This window comes from Festucalex cinctus, chromosome 1 (assembly GCF_051991245.1).
Source record: "Festucalex cinctus isolate MCC-2025b chromosome 1, RoL_Fcin_1.0, whole genome shotgun sequence".
NCBI lineage: Eukaryota > Metazoa > Chordata > Actinopteri > Syngnathiformes > Syngnathidae > Festucalex > Festucalex cinctus.
In genome coordinates, this window is record NC_135411.1 from 32,106,702 (window position 1) to 32,129,234 (window position 22,533).

The 22,533-nt window shown below is 41.3% G+C and overlaps 3 protein-coding genes and 1 long non-coding RNA gene across 5 annotated transcripts; 1 reads left to right on the forward strand and 3 right to left on the reverse strand.

Moving 5' to 3' along the window:
- Positions 1-72: 72 nt before the first annotated feature.
- jmjd8 (jumonji domain containing 8) lies at positions 73-8,116 on the reverse strand. The gene is made up of 6 exons (XM_077519946.1): positions 7,766-8,116; positions 7,512-7,607; positions 7,372-7,420; positions 6,973-7,113; positions 642-758; positions 73-272 (listed from the first exon to the last, which is right to left on the reverse strand). The coding sequence occupies exons 1-6, from the start codon at positions 7,882-7,884 to the stop codon at positions 192-194; spliced, it is 603 nt and encodes a 200-aa protein (XP_077376072.1). The 5' UTR covers positions 7,885-8,116; the 3' UTR covers positions 73-191.
- On the forward strand, positions 1,036-2,458 carry LOC144024232 (uncharacterized). Its single transcript, XR_013284709.1, has 2 exons — positions 1,036-1,547; positions 2,281-2,458. It is a non-coding gene; the product is annotated as an uncharacterized LOC144024232 (long non-coding RNA).
- A 533-nt stretch (positions 8,117-8,649) lies between the features above and the next one.
- LOC144024147 (uncharacterized) lies at positions 8,650-14,898 on the reverse strand. Of its 2 annotated transcripts, none has more exons than XM_077530261.1 (13): positions 13,468-14,898; positions 12,723-12,846; positions 12,542-12,581; positions 12,431-12,459; positions 11,076-11,118; positions 10,906-10,970; positions 10,753-10,812; positions 9,596-9,632; positions 9,449-9,513; positions 9,325-9,378; positions 9,209-9,250; positions 8,981-9,066; positions 8,650-8,891 (listed from the first exon to the last, which is right to left on the reverse strand). In XM_077530261.1, exons 2-13 carry the CDS (start codon positions 12,838-12,840, stop codon positions 8,817-8,819), a joined length of 714 nt encoding a protein of 237 aa, XP_077386387.1. In that variant the 5' UTR covers positions 12,841-12,846; positions 13,468-14,898; the 3' UTR covers positions 8,650-8,816. The 2 variants fall into 2 exon arrangements, with proteins under 2 accessions (XP_077386387.1, XP_077386380.1); XM_077530254.1 differs by having other exon boundaries at positions 13,459-14,898.
- A 127-nt stretch (positions 14,899-15,025) lies between these two features.
- On the reverse strand, positions 15,026-22,521 carry spns1 (SPNS lysolipid transporter 1, lysophospholipid). The gene is made up of 14 exons (XM_077529979.1): positions 22,270-22,521; positions 21,858-21,985; positions 21,208-21,420; positions 21,078-21,143; positions 20,131-20,267; positions 19,767-19,918; positions 19,629-19,695; positions 19,411-19,553; positions 19,164-19,316; positions 17,366-17,555; positions 16,124-16,189; positions 15,953-16,051; positions 15,589-15,757; positions 15,026-15,509 (listed from the first exon to the last, which is right to left on the reverse strand). Exons 3-14 carry the CDS (start codon positions 21,410-21,412, stop codon positions 15,439-15,441), a joined length of 1,518 nt encoding a protein of 505 aa, XP_077386105.1. The 5' UTR covers positions 21,413-21,420; positions 21,858-21,985; positions 22,270-22,521; the 3' UTR covers positions 15,026-15,438.
- Positions 22,522-22,533: the final 12 nt, after the last annotated feature.

Consider the following 22,533-nt stretch of genomic DNA (forward strand, 5'->3'; position numbering starts at 1 on the left):
CACATACACAGTGAATTGTCAGTTTACATTGGCCACACATTTTCTCAATTTACAACATGGAGGCAATGCAGATAGAAATCCATTTCTGTTTAATTATAAGTGGGGTGACATGAAAGCAGAACAAATCAAATGAACACAAAAGTCAAAGAGAATGGAGAAGTTGGCAGTTGATTGTGAGGTGTTCATCAGCTTCATCCCAGGAATGTGGAGATGAAGACGCTGGTGTCCAGGTTGAGCGTGGCGTGCCACCAGCGGTCGGGGAAATACAGCACCTGAGGACAGTGTCGCAACATGTGTTCAAGTTTAAGCACAATACAGTATAGTCAATACAGTCATATGCATACAGTCAATGCTTGTTTTCTATGTGCATATCTGAAAATTGTGATATGACTGCTACTTCCCACATATATGTCCATACTGTGCATTGTTTAAAATCTTGAAAAGTTAAAACTAAAATCACTTGTTAAAAAAAAATGTTAAATTTTTTTATTTTTTTAATAAAATTATACATGGAATTTTTTTTTTTAAATATCCTGACATTTCTTTCTTGTAAATATTTTTTTCTTGAAAAATATAATTATCCTTACATTCCAAACCGTATAAAATGTGAATTTCTTGTGCAAGTTTGAACTAGATCTGACATTTTGGAGCGGGGTCTGGCGCGAGGGCAGCCGTGGGTAGACGTCTCTCAGCCACGAAAGGGTGCTCATGTTGGGGTGGAAGTGCGGCTCCTCAGACGGTGGGTACAGGAACCAACGCTGGCGCGACAAATGTGACATTCGGTAAGACAGGCGGGGAAAATCAAGTTTTATATCGACTTTAAACGTAATATGTTATCACATTAAAATGTATTTTTTAGCATCACACAAAAAAATTCTAGCAACGGTATTATCCACATTCGACAGCAAGCAGGACTTTTGCGTTCTTTCTTTTTCCCCCGAAGAGTCGAAGTCGGTACGACAGACCCGCGACGCCGAAGCTGAACGCTTATGGCGTTAGATTTGTGCCACAATTCCGTGCGTAACAAAATGTGTTTCGTACGTACCAAAAATGTGTTTCGTACGTACAAAATGTGTTTCGTGCGTACAAAACAGTCCTCGCGCACGCTTGCTACGTCTCTCCTCAACACGTACGAAACTTTGATTTACGCTTGCGATGCAAGGGTCGAGGCGTAATATTTGTGCCACAATTCTTAACCAATCAGGAGTCGGACAGGAGAGCAAATCCTGATTGGCTGTTTAATATCCAATCAGGCAGAACTTTGACAACGTGTCGTCACGCCGCGTTGCATCATGGGCGCTTCTTCGATTTTTTGTTGTTGTTGTTTTGTTTACTAGCACTCGGTGCTTTCCTGTTTGTATTTTATCTGCATTTCTGCTGACTTTTATTTACTTAACAAAAGTTTTGTTATATTACGGGGTGAAGCAGCTCCCAACTGCTTTCCTGCTTAGCGGAAGACAAGTTTTAGCCCTCATGGGACCGTTGGATGACCGTTGGGGGGGACGCTAACTTCCGAATCGAAGACTACTTTCAACATTTTCATAACGGTAAGTAGCATAAAAATAGCATCTTTTAACTTGGCCACTATCACACACAGGCTTCCAAGACAATCAAAATTGTATGTAATAGTTACATACACGACATTGGCAATGGATGTGCATAGTTATGATGAAGAAAAAAAAATCGCCACCCCCTTTATTTATTTTCTTATGCATTTTTAGTGCCTAGTGCCACCAAATGTATATCGTGTAACTAACAGACAGAAAAAAACATGGAATGTCCAAAAGCACTGTTAACACAATGCCATAGTTACTGATTTTTAAGTACGTTAGTGATTAGATTAGAAAATCGTGGAAAATTACGAGATATCAGCTCTTGAATTCAATTCACGAGTTAATTTTGTTGTCATTACCTGTATACTTGTGCACATAAATGCCATCTCAAACAAATCACTAAAGTAGCCTTTTACCACCTAAAAGACTTCGACCGAAGGGTTGCATGCTCCATACCAGAAGAACCTGACTCATGCTTTTATTTCCAGTAGACTTGATTATTGCAAAGGTCTTCTGACTGTTCTCCCTCAAAAGAGCATCACATTATAGCTGCAGAGGTTATGAAGTGGTTACCCTTAGTTGTACTAGACATTTAACATGAACAAGAAACTGTAGAAACATGGATGGTCACATTGTTTTCCCATAACTACATGAAGATGGATGGATATGATTGTTTCACGTTTTACAATTAATAACCTTGAGCTTTTGTTTGTTTCCAATTTACCAGGTAAACCAATCCAGATTGCGCATCGTTTCTATATCCGGGTCACAGTCATCAATAAGATGTCTAAGGATAGAGAGTACAGCTGAGATGGATGGGACGGCGATGGATGGCTCCACAATAGCAGTCTACCATGCCTACTGTGTGTAAAACTTGAAATAAAAACTGCAAAGATGCACTGTAACTGAGGACGATTCATTTGATTTAAAAACAAAATGTACAGTTTGCTGTTTGTTGATCGATAATGCATCATTAAGATAGACCGATAATCGGCCGGGCCGATAATCGGGGCCGATATTTGACATATTGGTACATATCGGTATCGGTCTGTTTTATTAATCTGACGGCCGATATGAGCGATCCATTTAAAACTCCGTCTTTTCGCTTCGAATGCAGCCCAGAGCGTCTCTGTCTGTTATGGAGTCCAACTCCAGCAGCATTTGATTGGTTAGCCGTGCAAGAGCCAGAACCAATCAGTAGTGTATGCCGTGTATCACAGTAGCCGGTCACACACGCACCCACAACGCGAGACACATGCTTCGAAGGTCAGTTAAAAGAGAAGAGACTCCGCTGAACTTTTCACCATGATAAGCTAAACACATTGAATTATGTTGTGTATTAAATGCACTATATGAATGGAGCTGCATTGCCTTGCATTGAATCCCCGCTAGCTAACAGTGGTGTGTTCAGCTTAGCATGTAGGCTAACACCCAGTAGCTAATTCGCTACTTGAACTACTCGGGGAGGGAATCACACACATTTTCACTTAATTAAAACTCATTCACTGCCAGTCATTATAGAAATTTTTTACATTTCCAATACTCACTTGATATTACATTCAATAATTATATATAAACCGAATCTACCAAATAACAGAATAGACTCCCTACTTTTTGTCCCGTCCCGTTCTTTTATAATTGACAGCAGAAAAATGTAGGTTTGCCAAAATACAGCCATTTCTCCCATGGACTCTGAAACTGTGTTTATTTCCTATAAAATGGGGCAATGATGTCATCTACCGGTGGTTGGGCATCAGTAAAGTTGTTTCCAAGTTTGATATTTACAGTGGAGCATGCTCAGATTCGCCCCCATTTAGCACCGCTCTAAAAAATACAATTGACAAGTATACTTGTCAAAGGCAGTGAATGAGTTAAGTAAATAATGTTTGTTAGAAAGGTTCCAAATATTAACAGTTGTCATTATTATATTGTCTAGTTCCATGTTAAGAGTAGAGTAACGTCATTATATTTACCTCTCGTGACGCACACATTGCATTCTGGGTCACGTCCATTACTTGTTGCATAGCGGTTATTATGCAGTTAGATGCCATAGTGACACTAAATAGCGTTTAGTTACTTTATATTGTGTTTATTTGTCGCACTGGTTTGCCATTGTGTGCCTTAAGCTTCGACGTCGATTTGATTGACAGCTCGTTGTGCACCTCGTTAAAGTCCGCTCCGTAACTAATTAAGTGTCTCAAACACCGTTTAACTACACGAACGTGTTCTCTTCCGTATGTTTGGCATTAGTAGAGAAGTGCACTAAAGTATAGTGTGCTTATTTGCTCGTTTTGTCTCTCTTTTCACGTCATGTCTGCCGTCATTTGGGACATTATCCTCTCAATGGATGCCACTAATATGTAACATCTACGGCCGTAGTCGGCTGCAATTAATGTTCAGTGATGTAATTTCGTTACGTGCATCATACTTTGAATAATGAGCTCATGTTTGGTGTGTTGTATAACTTTCTCGTGTGTTAGTAACTTTTCATGTGGACAGCTAAGATAGTGCTTGTTAATGTGAATTAGCAATGTTGCAGCCCAGTTATTATTTAGACAAGTACATCTGTGCCATTAAGTGATACAGTACAGTACAGTAGTGAGAAAATAGTGGGCCCATATACACACACGTGTCTATAAGTGTAAAACACATTAAACAGCAGAAAGTGGCAGCAGTCCACCGCAACAATGTCTGTTTAACCAAGTTATTCTTACTATTATTATAACCAAGTTATTTTACTCTACCTTTTTCTGCGTTGATTGGGGCATCCTAAGTGGCAGTAAACTACATGATGAAGTGTCTTTTGACAGTTCTCTTGTAGAGAGGAGTAGCATGATATTGCTGTTCTCGATTTAAGATCCTCAGCTTATCAAAACTGTCTATATGGTAACAATAACAATAATCATAATAAGGTCTACAAGAACTGTATGGTGTTCAGGGATGAATAGTTTTTCTCATGGAATTTTTTTTTGCTGTAGTAATAAGTAATGCCACAGCTGATGCACATTTTGAATGACAGGGTTCCTCCTATTACTTCAAAATATAAAAATATAACATTTATAGAATAAAACTACAAGTATCCCAAATGCTATAAAAGGTAATGTCACGTTGGCCCCCACATTTAACTCCCCCCGCCACCAACGTCTTATTGCAGATAGAAGGATGTAAAACGAAAAGTGCAGTGTGAGAATCCATTGTAAAGAACGGTTAGGGTTTGCATTATTCAAAAATTTGGTGCCAACATTTTAACTTTTACTGCAAATGAATATCGGCTTCAAATATCGGTTATCTGCCTCCTTGACTAGTGACTACCGATAATCGGAATCGGTATCGGCCCTGAAAAAAGCATATCGGTCTATCTCTAAGTGTCAATTACAAATACAATGTGTAATATATTTTCATCTGTGGAACCTCTTGGGTCTTGCATTCTCAATACATCATCGTGAGTACAGTACTCTGAGGTCTTCTTGGTCAATGATGGGCAAATGTGCAGTGTGTGCACTTCCGCGCTTTAATCTTGAAACCATAAATGTGTCATGGCACTGTACCTGCAATAGTATTTTGGTTATTGTTTACAGGTTGTTCCGAATACAGTGTGTGTGACACTTTTTATTTTTCTAATTGTCAATGATACTGTTTGCAAGACACATTTAAATAAGTTCAGTAAAAGTGTCGACAACTTACAGGAGAAAAAATATTTTAAAAATGTTTGATTTGGTATGCTGCAAAACAGGCCATTACAACTATTCGAACTTCAAATTATGATAGTCCAATGTTAATGTTGTCATTCTTCAGGAGCTCTTGATTTCTCTGCTGTCAAGCTCAAGCTTCACGTTCTGACTCTTCCTACAGACATTTTAATGACTAAGTCAAATTGGTCTCATCAGCTGGCTCAAAAACGTCAGGAATTAGGGCTGCACAAAATTGGAAAATCATGCAATACGCGATTTTGCTGAATATAGCAATAGATATTGCAATATTTAATATGGATCTAAAGAAATGACTGATGATGATTTCATTATCTAATGAACAAATTATATTTCTCATGCAGTAAAATGTATTCAGAGTTATTTAACTGTAATGAGTTAATGACTTCAATAATGTTCAACTAGTGGATGGTGGTGCACATTTTAGCAAGTGGCTGACTGGTCAAATTCAGATAAAAGCAAAAAATTCCATATGAAACTTATTGCATGTCTGTTATATGCATATTGCATGGGCCAATAGCGCGATATCAATATTTTTTCCACTCCACTTCTTCATCTTCTGCTTCTCGTGGTGTTTTTGACACTTCTGTTGTGGTGTCATCAGGTGCATTCTGGGTCCTTTGTCATCTTTGTTGCCTGGTAATAAAAACAAAACCCAAGGTTAGCGCTCAGATTTTTAATTGTCTATCTGTTGTTATAGAAAAATGACAAGATCAACCATGTTTCTCACATTAGTAAAACAATTATTTTGGGCAAACATGTTTATTTCAACAGCTGCTAGTCATGGTGTATGTTGTCTTGTAACCAAAATGAATTCAATTCTTACGTCAATAACTATGGCATTGGACTGCCAAACACAGTGCTCTTTATGTATTCAATGTTTTCTGTTATTCACGATATACCTTTAGTGGTACCAGGCACTAATTACTAAAGAAAAAGGGATGGTCTAACATTTTCTTTTCTACTTCTTATACAACGCCACTCATGATGGCATGCATTGTTTAGGATTGTAATGATAGTAGCACGATCAAAAGAGGACAAAACTATAGGATTTACTGACTTAAATACAGTACAGTATTTTGTAACTTACCATAATGAAAACATAAGTAGCAGGTTAGCCTCTTCTCTTTTTTTTTTTCTTCTATTTTATGCCGTCATCCAACATCACCATGAGCGCTAAAACTTGTTTTCCCTCCTTCTTCCGCTAAGCAGGAAAGCAGTTAGGAGCTGATTCATCCCGTAACATAACAAAACTTCTATTAAGTAAATAAAAGTCAGCAGAAATACAGACAAAAATTCAAACAGGAAAGGACCGAGTGCTTGTTTAAAAAATAAATAAATAAATAAATAAATACATCGAAGAAGCACCCATGATGCAACGCGGCGTGACGACACGTTGTCAAAGTTCTGCCTGATTGGATATTAAACAGCCAATCAGGATTTGCTTTCCTGTCCGACTCCTGATTGGTTAAGAATTGTGGCACAAATATCACGCCTCGACCCTTGCATCGCAAGCGTAAATCAAAGTTTCGTACGTGTTGAGGAGAGACGAAGCAAGCGTGCGCGAGGACTGTTTTGTACGCACGAAACACATTTTGTACGTACGAAACACATTTTTGGTACGCACGAAACACATTTTGTACGTACGAAACACATTTTTGGTACGTACGAAACACATTTTGTTACGCACGGAATTGTGGCACAAATCTAACGCCATAAGCATGATGGCAAGATGACGGCCGGCCCAATGGCTGACCTTTGGTGTACGAATACGTGTTGGCCGTACTCAGGCGCACTTTACGGTCACCATATGTGGCCAATAAATTCCGCTTGGAACACAAAGAGCGGAACTTCTGCAAAATCAACATGACACGAGCGTCAAAAAAAAAAAAAAAGCATCACCCCAAAAAACAATCAAGCCTAAACATATAAATAAAATATGACAAACAAACAATATAAACAAGTCCAACATCAAAACAAAGACGCACATACACAAGCAAACTCAACTTGAAAGAAAAATAAACATGCACACAATATGGAGAGAAAAAAAAAAGTACAACAAACTGAAACGAAAACACGAATGTAAAGCTAAAGCTTAAATCTAAACGTACGGCGTTGTCCGTGAGTCCCGTGATGACCACCGGTGTGCTGTATGCGTAACTATGGAAACATCACATCACATTAGCCGCTCGGCTAGCTAACTAGCATGTTTTCCAATGAGCACACACGCGAGCATGCACGTGAGGTTCACCTGTTCAGGAAGTGACGTAATGACAGCGAGGAGCCGTCCACCACTTCCACGTTACACGGGCCTTCATCCTCCACGCTTAACTGGGACCCACACGACCTAAACACACGCCCGCACTTTATCTTTGTGCTGACATTTCTTATTATCATCATCATCATCATGAGAACATTAACAACAACAAAAATCAAAAGAATAACTTGGCCATCTGAGTGTACTCCAGTAACCGGTCTTGTGATGTGATCTAGCTGAGAACCTACCAGCCACCGTCGCCGCCTCCCTGTTGGTGATCAGTGAGCGTTTGCGCCTCGAGCAGCACAAAAAAGGAGAGCAGAGCCAAGCGGAAGGAAGTTTGGTGTAAATCAGTCAAGATCTCCATTCAACAAATCTTCCAAAATGACTGCCTTGACGTAAAAAAGGAGCGAGAAGACAGCAGATGTTAAGTCGGGTCGTGGATTCATCGAACAGTGAGTGGAAAGATTTCCTGGTCAGCAGCCAATCACAAGCAAGCGCATTCACCGTGTGCGTTCAAGTAACATGAGAACGTGGCAATTCCTAGTGTCGTGTCTCCTCGACGGGGCGAGTTGAAACACTTGAAACTGGAAATTGTTAGATGCTTTCAAAAAGAACAAAAATGTGTGACGGCAGACATTTTGCTGTAGATCGTAAATAGCAGCTGGTTTATGAACGCGCATCATTTTGATGGCTAATTAATTATCATACAGTCAATGGTCGTAAAACGTGTACACAGCCGGTGCGGTGAAACATCAGGCTTCTGTGCTACAAAAAGATGACGTCAACTAATTATTTCAAAACGCTGAACGTGACCTACAAGCTGTACAATTTTTTTTTGTTTTGTCTTTTTTTTGTGGGAGGGGGGTCATCTTCTCGATTCGAAAAAAAAGTGCACACCATCTTTTTCCTGAAATTACATTCACTCTCATGTTAAATAGGAGTCTAAACACACGTGCCTCCATTTTAAGTGCTTAATACCAAATAAAATTCAGATGCCCTAGTAGGCTTATCAAGTACTGCACTCATGAAGTGTGAGTATTTTGTTGTAACATTATAACGATATGTTTATTTACAATAATAGTACATAATTGTAATCCTGTTAGCTTTTAACTCCAGTAAACACAAAGACTTTGACTTGTGTTAACTAAGTAATTTAATAAAAACAAATCTAGTGTGAATAAAAACATTCTCAGGAGTCGTCAGTCCAACATAAAAAGTCACCAAAAAAATACGTAAAATAAAATAAAATAAACAGCAGTTCATCCATTGCAGCGTCAAAGACGACATTATCATCAGTCAAACTCTTCCCCTTTCATCAAACACTGCCAGCACTCTTCCCGTCCCATCATGTAGCGGGTTGGATGACATCACCTGCGAGGCAAAGTTGCTCAGCTGTTACACGTTGCACGTGCTTGATTGGACGCCCAATCAGAAAGCTTCTGGAGCTTAATTGCACTTACGCTGGCTTGATTGACGTACTTTCCCTCGTCGTCATCGCTGTCATCGCTGTCGTCGTCACTTTGGGATAACAATGTTGGTGTCTCTCCTGGGAGGAAACAGGAAGTGATGAGGAAAAACTGTCAAGCGTCAATCAGTCACATGTTCATACAGAAAGGAAGCAGCAAGGGTACTGTCACACTGCCAGGAAGTGACACAATCCAGGATGATGATGATGAAAATCAAATTACCTCCTTGAGGAAGCAGAATCACATTCAGGTATTCTCTGTCATCTGAGGAAGAGAAACAGAAAGTTAAACAGTCAGACAGGTAGTCAGAAAGGCAGTAAGACAGTCAGTGACGCGACCTGTTGGCGTTTGCGTGCGCTCATGCAGGACGTTCTCGTAGTCGTGCGGTTCGCCTGCAACAAAGACCATTCCATTCTAAAACGACAACAAACTTGGAAAGCTGGCGAATGCGTCCGGCGCTACCTGAGCTCGGCGTGGACACGCCGCTATGATTGATCGCGGGTGACTCGTCCCCTGGCAACACGATTCTGCAAGCAAGAAAGCAAAACAAGAACAAGATCAGATAAAACAAGGCGAGCACTGCGATGTCTCCAACCAAGAAGAGCTTACATGTAGTCCCTGGTAAGAGATTCTGGGTAGTCCTGTTCTGTGGAAACAAATGGCAACATTCAATGAAAAAGCTCCACTATTTGTTTGGATAACAATTGTTTCTTGTATTTCCTGTCACAAGTGTTCAATATATACAGAAGTGTAGCGCTGCCAATATGGAGTAAACCTTTTTGGCTGGCGAGTATGTTCAAACATACTCGCAAATACGTTTGAACACACTTGCAAATACGTGCGAACATACTCGCTAATACGTTCGAACGTACATGTAGGCTACATGCTACAAAGTTAGCATACCTTCCCATAATGCCACGGGGTATTATTTGCGCATGCGCAAGTGTAAACAAACCCCATTTTTTAGGCATTTGGGCCACATTATCAATTCATTAGAAAATTAAGTAGGCAAATAGACAAATTGGGGGTGGCGTGGATCAGTGGTATGGTGGTCGTCTCCCGAACCAGAGGTTGTGGGTTCGATCCCAGGCCATTGTGACCACGACGAAGTATCCTCGAGCAAGATACTGAACCCCCAATTGCTCCTGATGCTGAGTCATCAGTAGGTGAATGGGTAGTCAAAATGTAAAGCGTTTTGAGGGCCTGAAAGGTGGAAAAGCGCTCTATAAATTAAGTGCCATGCCATTTACCAAATAACTGTGTTTATTCGTATTCTTTTACGATTTATTATGTCTGCTGTGCATGATTTAGGTTCGTCATTTTTTTTCACTCGCGCATGCGTAAATAATACCCCTTGACATTATGGGAAAGTATGCTAACTTTGTAGCATGTAGCCTACATGTACGTTCAAACATATTTGCGAGTATGTTCGAACATATTTGCGAGTATGTTGGAACATACCCACCAGCCAAAAATGTTTACTCTAGATTGGTAGCTCTACGCTTCCGTAAATATACAATACACGGGGGGTAGCATTTTTGCCTCGTTCAATTCCTCAGACCAGAGACACAACCAGAAAGACAAAAAACTTGAACCTGAGCAAGAATCTGGAAGAAGCAGAAGAACCCAAAAGATGCACACACAAAAAAAACACACAAACTGTCGAATAAGCAGAAAAATACATAACTGAAGAAAAAAGCAGAAATAAATGTAAAAAAACAAACAAAAAAAACAACAAAAAAACAGAAGAAGAATCTGAAGAATACCTGTGAAGGTATGTGAAGTTGACTGACCATCGTGGGAGTTCTGGTAGCTGTGGTTACTTTCTGCAGATGAAAGAAGACCAAGATTAAAAAAATAAAATAAAATAAAAATTCTTTCTACTTGGTGGTGGAAATGTTTTCATCTTTTCATCTCACCGCTTTCTGTGGGCTCTCTGTTGGATCTTCTGCTGCGCTGACTGCCACGATCCGAAGCAGGAATGCTGGGAACAACATCGGCGGCGTGAAGAACATTAAAGAAAGAAAAACATTGAAGACGTAAAGAAAAACACGTGAATGTCCAGACTGTGGGGGTGTGGCCAACTCACAAAGGTGACAGCAGTCCAGATGTCAGGCGGGTTGTCGACTGATCTGAAAATCAGGAAACATTTGAGCTGATAAGTTTGTTAGCCTCCACCAACTTTAGCTTCAAATGCTTAACTGGATTTAAAATTTAAAAAGATTTAAAATTTTTAGCATCCGCCATCATTAGTTTCAGCCAAAAACTTGCTGTGTAAATGGCAAGCTTGTCAGCTTTAGTCACAAAGACATTAAAACAAATGTTTAACATTCTCTTATTTTAGGTTTGAATTGTTCCCGCCAATTTTAGCACCTAACTGCTTAATTATGTTCAGCTTGTTATGAGGAATTTGCCCAAAAATATTTTTATAATAGGCTTTTTATTTGACTATTTATGACTCAAACAACTTCTATTTCACAAATTAGCACCTTAGCTGTTTACAATGACAATTCCTGCCAACCTCTGACCAATTTTCAGTTTTCAGACTGGATTCGGGTTTGAATTTCCCGCCCTCGAGATGTGTCATGTGTGCATTGTGTACGTGACAAAGGGAGTGCACAGTTTCATTTTTTGGTTATATGTGGCAGTAGTGAGTCAAAATTAAATTTCCTACATCGAGAGATTTTAACCAACCACAAACTAGTTACAGTATAAACATTTTGCTTGTTAGCTTCTGCCAACTTTTCTTAACATATTCAGGATTCCCCCCCCAATATATTTACATCATTTTTGTTGTAATGAAAGCCCAATGCTAAAAATATATACTTACACATTCAAATATACTAATCAATAAACATACATACACAATGTACAAATGACCACAATTATTTTGGATACCTTGTTTAAAAACACAACACTCAATTGTTACAAACCGTAATATAATATAACATAGATCTGCACATTTTGTGAAAAGCTTGGGCCAACTTTAGCCAGAAAATGGTTAGCTTTGTTAGCATCTTCCAACTTTAGCTTGTTTCCACCAGTTTTAGCTTTAGCAATTAAGGACCTTATTTCATTCTGCCAACTTCAGCTTTAGCCGGCAACAGCAAGCTGGTTGGCTTTTTGCCAAACTTAAATGTGGATACCAACATTTGGCGTTTTAGCATCCGCCAATTTTAGCTTCTGACATGTCTTAGCTTCTGCCGAATGTAGTTTTAGCACTAAAGTGTTGGCTTGTCAGATGTGGATGTTGTCGATCATCCAGATAATTGAACGGAATGCAAGTGTCATGTTCAGGTCATTTCAGAAGATGTTTCACTGCTCATCTGAAGAGGCTTCATTTGTTGCTAGAACCTCTCTAGACGTTTTTAGCTTGTTAGCTTTAGCCACACAAACAAGCTTTTCCCACCGTCAGGAACAAAGCACTGGAGTTAAACGACTTACGTGGATGGACGAGTCTGAATTGAGTAGATCTGCAAGTGAGAGACAAAATCTAGTGTGACTTGAAAGTGATTGGTCGCATTGTGATCGGTCGCATCAAAGTGTTAAGCTCACGGAATGTACTCGCCGGTGTCACTCGCTTCCCGAATATAAACTGATGACGAAACAGAAGAAAAAGAAAATACTGTAGTTTAGTTGAATGCAGAGATGACAGAAAGTGATGTCATCATCACAAACACACACACACACACACACACACACACACACACACACACACACACACACACACACACACCGGGTGGCCCGTTGTCCCTGCAGTGCAGACAGACCAACGCCAGGACAACACCGCACGCCAACATGGCAGCAGACACCAGCACGGGCTGGAGCAGAGATGCTTCCATGTCTGTGTCCATGGCAACCTGAGGACATGACCACAGCGCTGGTCAAAAATTCGAGTTAGCAAAAATGGACCACTGACAACGCACGTCAAAGGAAGACATAAAGACACAAAGCACATGAAGGAGAAGATGCAGATAAAATGAAGGACAGAGAGCAAATGGAGAAGACAAAGTTATAGACCAACAAGGAAGTCGAAAAAAAATGAAGACTAGAAAGAAGAAAATGATGGTAAGACAATGAGGAACAAGATGAACGTTATATGAAGACAGAATTAGAAGACAAAGTTGATAAAGAACACAATATGAAGAAGAAAAGTATGTTCTTCCTTCTTCATCTTCTACAAGCCAAAGACAACAAAGACAGGAGATGAAGAAAATGAAGGTGGACAATGACAGAATTAAGAGATTACAAAGTTGAGGAAGACAACAGCAAAAACAAGAGAGACCAAGTAGATAAAAAACAAAAGACAGTGAAGAAATAAAGCAGAAGACAAAGATGGAGGCAAAAAAGACTGACATGAAGAAGTTGAAGGAAACGATGATAAAGGAGACGAGCAAGAAAATCAAGACATAATTACAAGCACAAGTCGCCAAAGAACAAGACCAAGACGGCGACGATAGAAAAGATGAAACCTTTGTCACCGTTGAGGGTTTTCAAAGTGTCAGGCGGCCATCTTGTGCGGTGTGAAGGTCGTGCAAGGTGCACAGGAGGAAGTGGCGATGGCAAGATGAATGCGGCGGTAGACGTGACTTTCTGTCAGCCAGGTGCACGCTGGGAAAAATGGCGGCGTGATGTCAGCAACGACGGTCCCCGTGTGAACAGATCTGGACCGGTCGGCCGTTTCGGGTTCCCTGCCGATGGCGTCGCGGTGGCGTTCTCATCTGGCGACGACTTGCTCCCGCCCGCTTCCTGCTCCTCTCAGCCAATTGGCTGCCGCCTTCCTGGCCATGTGCACGTGTGAGCGGTCTCCTCTGCTGTGCTTGCAGGATGAAGATCTTCACACCGACAAACAGGAAACCACATCGAGGTGATGGGTGGGGGCGGCGCTACACAAGACACGCTAAACCACCTGGATTTGTCTGAGACCGGCAGATGACTACATGACAAAATAAAGACTAGTACACAACTTCTACATGAGCAGAAGACCAACAGGAACTACACTAACCCACTTGGACTTGTTAGATGTCAAGAGGATGACGACGAGCAAACAAGGGGGATGTTGAGAAGATGATTGGTATATACTGTAAATCCTAGAGAACGAGTAGACATACACCTAAAAGTTTCGTAGCTGATGACTTGTCAATAGGTAGTAGTTTAGAACTTAGAAGTAGATAACTGATGAATGGCTAGCAAACGACTGGGCGAGTGGATGCCGTTCATATTTGTCAACTGTGGGCATGTGAAGCCCTTTGAGACTTTTGTGTGATTAAGGGCTATTTAAATAAACTTGACTTGACTGACTAGACTAGATGACGAGAACAATACATTCAACTATATGGTTAGGTGACTAATAGATGAATACACAACAAAATGACTAGTAGACAATTAACGATTAAATGAGTAGACAACTAGTATAGAGGACTAGCAAAAGTCTAGCCGATGGTCAAAAGATATGTAGTATGTAACTATTAGTTGATGATTAGATTACGAGTAGGTGATTAGGAGATGACCAATACATGACATGACTAGATGATGAGCCGATGACCAGGAGATAACTAGTATCTAACTTTAGACCACTAAAAGATGATAAGATGGCTTGCAAACGACGAGTTGGTTAACAAATGACTAGTGGACAAGAAGAAGAATGGTATACTACAAGTACTACATGACCGGTAGACAACTACAAGATGACTAAGAGAGGACTAGAAAACCATTAACAGAGTACTTGGATATAACTACTACATAAAAAGAAGATGGCTAGCAGATAGGGCAACTAATTAGTTACTTGCAGATTACAAGTTAAAGACTAATATATACAGTAATTAGATAATGACTAGTGCAACTATATGACTAGTAAACAACTTCAAGATCACTAGGAGCTTATTAGCGGAGAACTAATTGCTAGCTAGAAGACGACTAGTAAACCACTCCCACATGACAGAGATGTTTAGCAAGCACCAAACGGATGACTAGTGTACAACTACAGGATGACAACTAGTCGCAGTCACGCCCAAACAAGTGACACAAGTGAAGAAGTAAACAAGTTAACTTGGTTTATTCAGTTTATCTAAAAACAAAGCCAGCCAAGTGGCTCACCACCAAGACGACACACGGGAAGCCGACAAATGGAAATGCCGTGCTAGAAGAGGACAAAGTTCAACACCCGAACAAAAGCGGACACACAGGAAGTTAAGAAAGATCAAGACTGTCCTAAAAGACTGCACAACAAGTTGAGTATCCTAAAAGTGGTCTTGTCTTTAAATAAAAAAAAAAAAAAAAAAAAAAAAAAAAAAAATTGGATGTGGAATCATTGGAGTTTGATGGTGGATTCTTCTTACTCCCAACAAGCGTCATCCTCAAATAAAAAACGTAAAAGGAAAAAACATGTTAAAAATATCCACCGCTTCCTCCAAATGAGAAAATGAGTGTGGCCAAGATCAAATTCGATCCCATCAAATCAGAACACTGGACACTGGAACCAGAGTGGACCGCCCACTTTTGGGCACCACGATGGGCTCGTCATCTGTGGACACAACACATCACATGACGTCACACACGTATGTCACGTGACGCGCCGCGCGTTAGCGGGCATGCTAAGTTACCTGCGGGTATAAAGTTCTCAGCTAAGTGGCGATCATTCTCAATGAAGAGGGCGGTGGCCAAGAAAAAAGCTCCGCCCCCAACGGCCACGAAGGAGCAGAGCAGCAGAGAAAGTTGAAGCGAGCGAAACCGCCACAGGAAGGAATCCCACTTCCTCAACGAGTCCGACACCTGAAACGGCACCACAACATTTGGAGGTGAGACACCAAATCGACTATTTTGATCATGGATCATTATTATTATTCATCATTTTATTTATCATCTTTCCGCCGTTATGACGCGCTCACGCTGATTGTCCGTTTAAGTGTATTTCTTCATTATTTAAAAAAAACAAACATCTTGAAACAAAATGGAGTGCATACGCACCACTCCGATGAGATAAGGACTTCCGGCGTCTCCCAGCAGATGCGAGATGACGATCTGCAGCGCCTCGGCGGTGGAGCGACGCGTGGGGACGACCACGTACTGACAAACGACAACGACATGAGCAGAAGCAGGAAAAATGGAAGGAACGTGCGATCGCGCGACGTTGCTGACCAGCAGAATGTCAGCCACGATGGCCCAGTTCATGGACAGGAACGTCTCGCCCAGGAAAATAAACACCTGCGCACATCGTTATGCCATCTTCATTCATGCATTCACAATGACCAGCATATGATTAGTATAGAACTACTATGTGACCAGCTGATAACTATGGAGGACCAAAACTGCCAAAAATGAAAAATAAATGACTAAATAAAAAAATAATAAAAATAATAATATAAGTTATCATACATTTTCTGCAATGAAGAATTGCTTCTGCTTGCCATGAAGAATGCTTTGCTCTGCTCCACACTCACATTCACATAGCCTAGCTATATATCATCTTAACAGAAGATGACTCAAGAAGCTCAAGAACCAGAACATTTAACGCAGCAGAATGGTTAGAGCCAGTCTGGTGAGGCCGCCTGTCTTCTGTTAAGAAATGATTGCAAACTTGACCACACGTACTCAGCAGTAACTTCCACTCACATGCTCACACACATAGACAAACAAGTACACTGTGTTCCAACTATGCTTTGCATTTGGCATTATTAGGGTTGGAACACCTACGTAGGGGGGGCGAGGAAACCAAATAAAAAGAGAGGGTAAGGAGGGGATTTTTTTCAGAGTACAGTAGTGAATTGTATCAGTGAGTTCCTCTCCTCTCCTCACGAGCTTTGAACTGAGCGTCTTCTCTCCTTTTGTTGTGTTTAATAAATGGCAAACAGGTAAACCTGAATAATAATAATAATAATAATAATAATAATAATGATGAATATTAAATCCAAAAAAATATAAATGGAACTAAAAACAACAATATACATACAGTATTCCTAATAAACAAAAGTAAAAAATACAAAAATAAAAAACAAGATTCAAAAAAACGCTCTGCTCTCACATTTATTTATTTCATGCTGCAGATGCTCTGTCAGATCAAAATGCTATTCAAATGAGGGGGCGGTCCTATTTTTTTTTTAATCTCGTTTTTTTTTTTTTTATTTAGGTATATATTTTTTGTTGTTTTTATTTCCATTTATATTTATTTTTTTGTATTTTTTAATTATATTTTTATATCTGTTCTTTTCCACTTTTGTTAATTTATTTAGTCATTTATTTATTATTCATTTTGACAGTTTTGGTCCTCCACTAGTGGATGACTGGCAGAAGACGAGCTTGCTAAAAGAGGACACAAGGCAAGTTAGGAAGCTTACCTAGCGAGGGCCGGACAGGAAGTGTGCGCATGCGCGCTCTACTCACGTATGTGGCGACAGTGCTGGCCTGGGCACAGACGACGGCGAGGTAGAGGAAGGGCGCGGAGAGCAGCAGGCCGGCGGCGCACACCAAGGGGTCGGCCCGCGGCGTTCGGCTTCGGAGTACACGGCTGGCCTGGACGCCGCTGGCCACGCCCAGCACGCCCGTCACGCACGTGATGGCACCGAAAATCAGACTGGCCAACATGAAACCACAACAAACGCGTCACCCAGGACGGCAGGAGGTCAAGTGGCGGACGTGCGAGTCAACCTCTATGCAAGAAGTGTCTATTAGCAGTAGGGCCCGACCGATTAATCGGCTGCCGATTATAATCAGCCGATTATTGGCCTTCAAACATTGGCCAATTGGGCCAAATGGCCGATTATTTTCCCCTATAGAAGAAAACCGAAGTTTCCGACGCTGTGAAATCACCCTGAATGTATCATTTTTGCATGCATAGCATTAGCAACTAGCAAATGTGTAGCATATGCTATTCTGGCTATTCTGTTGTCCCTAAGCGTCCTTTAAGCTGTTTAATGACACCGCAGTTGGCGTTAACTGTAAAACTAAATACACAATATTAAGAATTACATCTACTGTATATTTAAATACAAAACATACTTCGTTTTTAAAACATCACTAGCCTAGCGTAGCAAATACTAACAGGAAGTTAGCATCGACTTCGGGAGTGTTTTTCCTTCAAATATCGAATATCCACACACAAATCTTGTGGGAACACACACCCACAGATGAGATGACACTACGTTAAGGCAAAAATTTGTCTCAGTGTGTGTAAAACTAGTTATTTTAATAGAAATAAATCGTAACTTTCTTCTGTACTCACTTTAAGTGTGTAGCCCAATGGATGCACGGCACCACACTGCCCCCAAGAGGTCAAAATGCACAGGAACAGTCAGTATTTGTTCTGTTTTTTTTGTTTTTTTTCCAGTTGCTACTATTTTTGTTTATTCTATTCTTATTCCACCTTCTTATTGTTTTTATTTTGTTATTGTCATTTCAAGTTATATTATAAAGTTGATATTTCAAGGATTTCAAAGACTTTCTTTTCTCAAATTTCAGGGATGCAAACATCCAACGATTTTTTTTTTTTTTTGTCTTAATACACATTTCCACATGACGTGGCACGAAATACAATTCCTGAGGTCCCAGGTTAGCCCAATAAGTCCTAAGACTTAGGAAAATAACACAAAATAAAAATATATATAAGGTAAGGTTAATGCTTTACAACAGTTGTAAACAATAATGGTTTTACTATTGGCACATAAATCTATACAATGACCTTGTATGCTTCATAAACCTTTTTGATATGGATTTGTCATTCAAAGCAGATAATCTTAATACCTAAAGTTTGTACCTAAGTGACAGTTACTTCACCATCGCACCCACCATTGTAAAGGAATTGGGGAGGGGTTAAATTTTATGCATTATATATATATTTTAAATAAATGGCAGATTAATTGGTAATCGGTATTTATTTTCTGCCAATAATCGGCATCGGCTGGGCCCTAATTAGCAGAGTTGGACATGTCAGTGAAGTTTGAGCGTCTGTCATTTGTAAATCGTCAACAACAAGGACGCCTTCTGCAATTGTTAGTCAATATTTCAAGCTGAAATAAACTGCGATCATCAATCTGTCAACGTTTTTTAACCGCGCTTCCGTCATTGCTCAATTATAGCCGCTATTTTAAGACTGACAGCAAACTTCATGGTCCATCAACTGTCACTCTGTCTGATTGGAGTGAAGTCACATGAGCGGCATTCCATTTCCCGGGCGAGGGCTCACCTGTCCGAGGACGAGCAGTGCGAATCCACGCAGGGAGCGCGCTCGCCCGTAATCATGGCCGCCCTGAACAGGAAGGTGGGCGCCCACAGCGCCAGGGAGCCCGTGACGAAGGCCACGGCCGTGAAGCCCAACGTGGACAACATGAAGCTTAAGCTGCCCGGCAACAACGAGAAAAAGAGAGAGCACGTGTTCGGTTGGCGTTTGTCGAGCGTGGGATCTCTGGGGCCCGGCCGGCGGGCGGGCCTACTTCTTGCTCAGCGCTCGCAGGTCGTCCGTCCAGCTGCTTCGGTGAAGCTGATGTTCGGGCCGAGCCTCGATGGCGCCGCGTTTGGGCTCCTGCACCACCAGGACCAGAAGAAGCACGGCCAGCAGACCCAACGCCGGCGTCACCTGCGACAACAGCCGGCGTGCTCAGATCAACAGCGCGCACGCACGCACGCCACGTACACAAACACACGGCCGCACCCTCAGAGCCCAATGCCAGTCCTTTGCCACGTTGCTGACTTGGGAGCCCACGATGTAGCCCAGGCCGCTGCGGAGACAGGAAGAAAACGACGCCGAATTGATGGCGGACGTGAAGACGCACGGGAACGTCGCACCTACCTGCCGACGGGGATGGCAAAGTAGAAGATGGAGAGCATGGTGGTGCGGCTGTCCTTGACGTAAAGGTCGGCGATGATGGTGGGCGCGATGGTGGAGTAGCTGGCCTCACCCACGCCCACCAGGCCCCGCGTCAGCAGCAGCGCCCAGAAGTGCTGAAAAAAATGCCCCAAAAAATGCAAGACAAATAAGATAGATGGATGGAACTATGGAGGACCAAAAATGGCAAAATAATAAATACATTTAAAAAAAAAAACATAAAAATAATTCAAAGATTAAATACAGTCTCCAACACCACCATAGTCAACGTTGACACACAGAAAGTTGAGAAACTTAAACACAGTACTGAAAGGAAGTTGCCACTGACCTCCTTGGGCGTGTAGGAGCTGGCGAGCGTGACGAGGGACCAGAAACCGATGCCGATGCTCATGATCAACTTCCTGTTGTGGCGGTCGCCAAGGTAACCGAAGAGCGGCGCCAGGAACATGTAACTACAGATGAAGACTGGAGGCGAGACATGGCAGGAAGTGATGTCACTGTCGTCCACATCCGTGGGCAGGTGCCACGTTATGTCGAGCGCTATGTTGACAATGCAGCCATATTGGATGTGGCAAAGAGCAGCGAGGACAGAAGATAAGGTGCCTTATTCACGATCATTATTTACGGCTGTTCTTGTACAAGAACATTTTTGCTGTGGTGCATTTTATTCTATGGTTTATGACTACCAACCACGAATGGAAACAAGCTTTCTGCTAAATATCTCTTTAACATCTCTGTGTCGTTTGAGATTCATTACCTTATGTTGCAAGACATGACCATAAACTTCAGAAACACAATCAAATAAATCATTTCTTTGAATATTTTACCATCACATTACGAGTCTTACATACATTGGTACAAGCGTTTTGGTTCCAGCATCCTGTATTTTGTGTTGATTTTCATTTTTGTTGATTTTCTGTTGTTAGGAGCAAACAAAAACTGAATTATTAACAATTTATGTTTGAGCACTTTCTGTACTGGCGATTTGAAATAATGTCCTGGTTTTGAATGAAGGATGAACATTTTGATTTTTGTTTTAAATTCTATTCATCAGTTTAAAAAAAAAAGACAGATTATCAAAATATAATAAAGTAACAGTGAGTTGCAACCTTGCTCTCCACGCAGCACGTAAATCAGAAACGTGAACATCTTTTCATTTTGTCATTTTCAGTCATGACACATCCAACATGGGCGCGACATCAACGTACAGTTCCGCACTGTAGGCGGCATCAGCGTATGGCATGGCTGACGTCTACATGCAAGGCGTGTTCTCACCTGTCTGGAGTAGACCTGATTTGCTGTCATCGATTGCGAAATAACGCTCGATGTCGGGAAGCACACCTAGCGGGCATATGACATCATCAGCGTGCGCCGTAGGTGTGCATGCGTGTGTGTTTGTGTGTACCTGCAACGGTGAACCTGTCCATGTAGTTGAGCAGGTTGACATAGCACAGGATCAGGACAGTCAGCACAGCACGCACGGGTGACACGCCGCTGCTAGGCTCCTCCCCCTGCGCTGCATCCTGAGACTCCTCCTCCTCAGCCGCCGCCGCCTCACTATCGTCCGACACAAACGGAGCCGCGTCCGACGTGGGTGTGTCTGCGGACATGGCGGCCACTGGGGGCGACCGTCACCACACTAAGTCAACAACAGCAATCTCATTCAATGAGCTAAAGCAGTTATGTCATGTCAAGGATATCATGGCCATTTTACAATCAGGAAATCGAAATTCGAAAAATACTGTAGAAGAATAGAAGTTTTCCATTAATTTCATGCAACTTTAAGGAAAAATTCTATCTTGGGATATATAGGGTTTTGTTTTTAAATGATTTGCCATTGTTTTTTGGGGTACATTTTATGTATCAATAGTACTTGGTGTCGGTGACTACTCAAGAGTGGAGTACTCCTACTGGTTATTGGTCTGAAAAAAAGTGGTATTGAAGAGTACATACTACATACAGTACACAGTATATTTACTAGAGGGCAGAGAGTGTAGTAGTACATGGACCTACAAATGGATTTCAATGCAGGTGCTTGTAGTATGTGTACAGTACCTAAACAGGTGGCCTGAGGGCGTGGCGTCTTGAAGAACCCAAGTCACGAGTTGCATTAGGGGTGGGCGTGGCTTGGAGAAAGATTGTTGTTCGTTTGGACACTTTCCTCCCAGTCCTCCCGTCATCAACTGTTGAATGTCAGTCAAGTTTTAGATAAACAATGTACAAATACTTGGTGCTTGTAAAGGCGGAATAATTAGCAATCAGCAAATCACATTCGTGTGACGTCACTGCTCGAAACGAACGAGTCCAATAAACAAGAACAACAACAACAACAAAAAAAACTTTCAAATAAATAAATAAAAATACACGAGTGCGTGGACTTAACGCTGAGAATGTCGGTTTATGTTCCACAGTGTTGCTATTGTGTCCTCATGAAACACAATGATAAACATTTTAAAAACTTGTTTACCTCCAAAAGCGATGACTCAGACTCTTTCATCCACTTCCGGCTTAATCTCGTAGAACTGTTCAACAAACATGTCGTCTTCTTTTTTTTCTGTCTTCCTTTCCTCTTGTTGTTGTCCACCGGCAATGCTCAGTGACCCGGCGAGACAAATTTGTCGCGAGCGTATAAACTCACAAATGTCATTTGTCTACTGCCGCCATGACACTTTTGCGCCAACTTCCGGTTGTACACTCACGTGACGGCCAGTCATGTGTTCGCATCCGGACC

What these genes read in the sequence shown, in the direction of transcription:
- jmjd8 (XM_077519946.1), bottom strand. Translation starts at nt 7,884, where the DNA reads ATGGAGATCTTGACTGATTTACACCAAACTTCCTTCCGCTTGGCTCTG. An exon ending in GGAGGCGGCGACGGTGGCTG is followed by an intron (nt 7,608 to 7,765) that starts GTAGGTTCTCAG and finishes GCGTGTGTTTAG; the next exon opens with GTCGTGTGGGTCCCAGTTAA. An exon ending in CGGGACTCACGGACAACGCC is followed by an intron (nt 7,114 to 7,371) that starts GTACGTTTAGAT and finishes TTGATTTTGCAG; the next exon opens with AAGTTCCGCTCTTTGTGTTC.
- LOC144024147 (XM_077530261.1), bottom strand. Translation starts at nt 12,840, where the DNA reads ATGGACACAGACATGGAAGCATCTCTGCTCCAGCCCGTGCTGGTGTCT. An exon ending in CAGGGACAACGGGCCACCCG is followed by an intron (nt 12,582 to 12,722) that starts GTGTGTGTGTGT and finishes TTTCGTCATCAG; the next exon opens with TTTATATTCGGGAAGCGAGT. An exon ending in AACTTCACATACCTTCACAG is followed by an intron (nt 9,633 to 10,752) that starts GTATTCTTCAGA and finishes TTGTTTCCACAG; the next exon opens with AACAGGACTACCCAGAATCT.
- spns1 (XM_077529979.1), bottom strand. Translation starts at nt 21,412, where the DNA reads ATGTCCGCAGACACACCCACGTCGGACGCGGCTCCGTTTGTGTCGGAC. An exon ending in TCGTGGCTGACATTCTGCTG is followed by an intron (nt 16,052 to 16,123) that starts GTCAGCAACGTC and finishes GTCGTTTGTCAG; the next exon opens with TACGTGGTCGTCCCCACGCG. An exon ending in GTCCTTATCTCATCGGAGTG is followed by an intron (nt 15,758 to 15,952) that starts GTGCGTATGCAC and finishes GTGCCGTTTCAG; the next exon opens with GTGTCGGACTCGTTGAGGAA.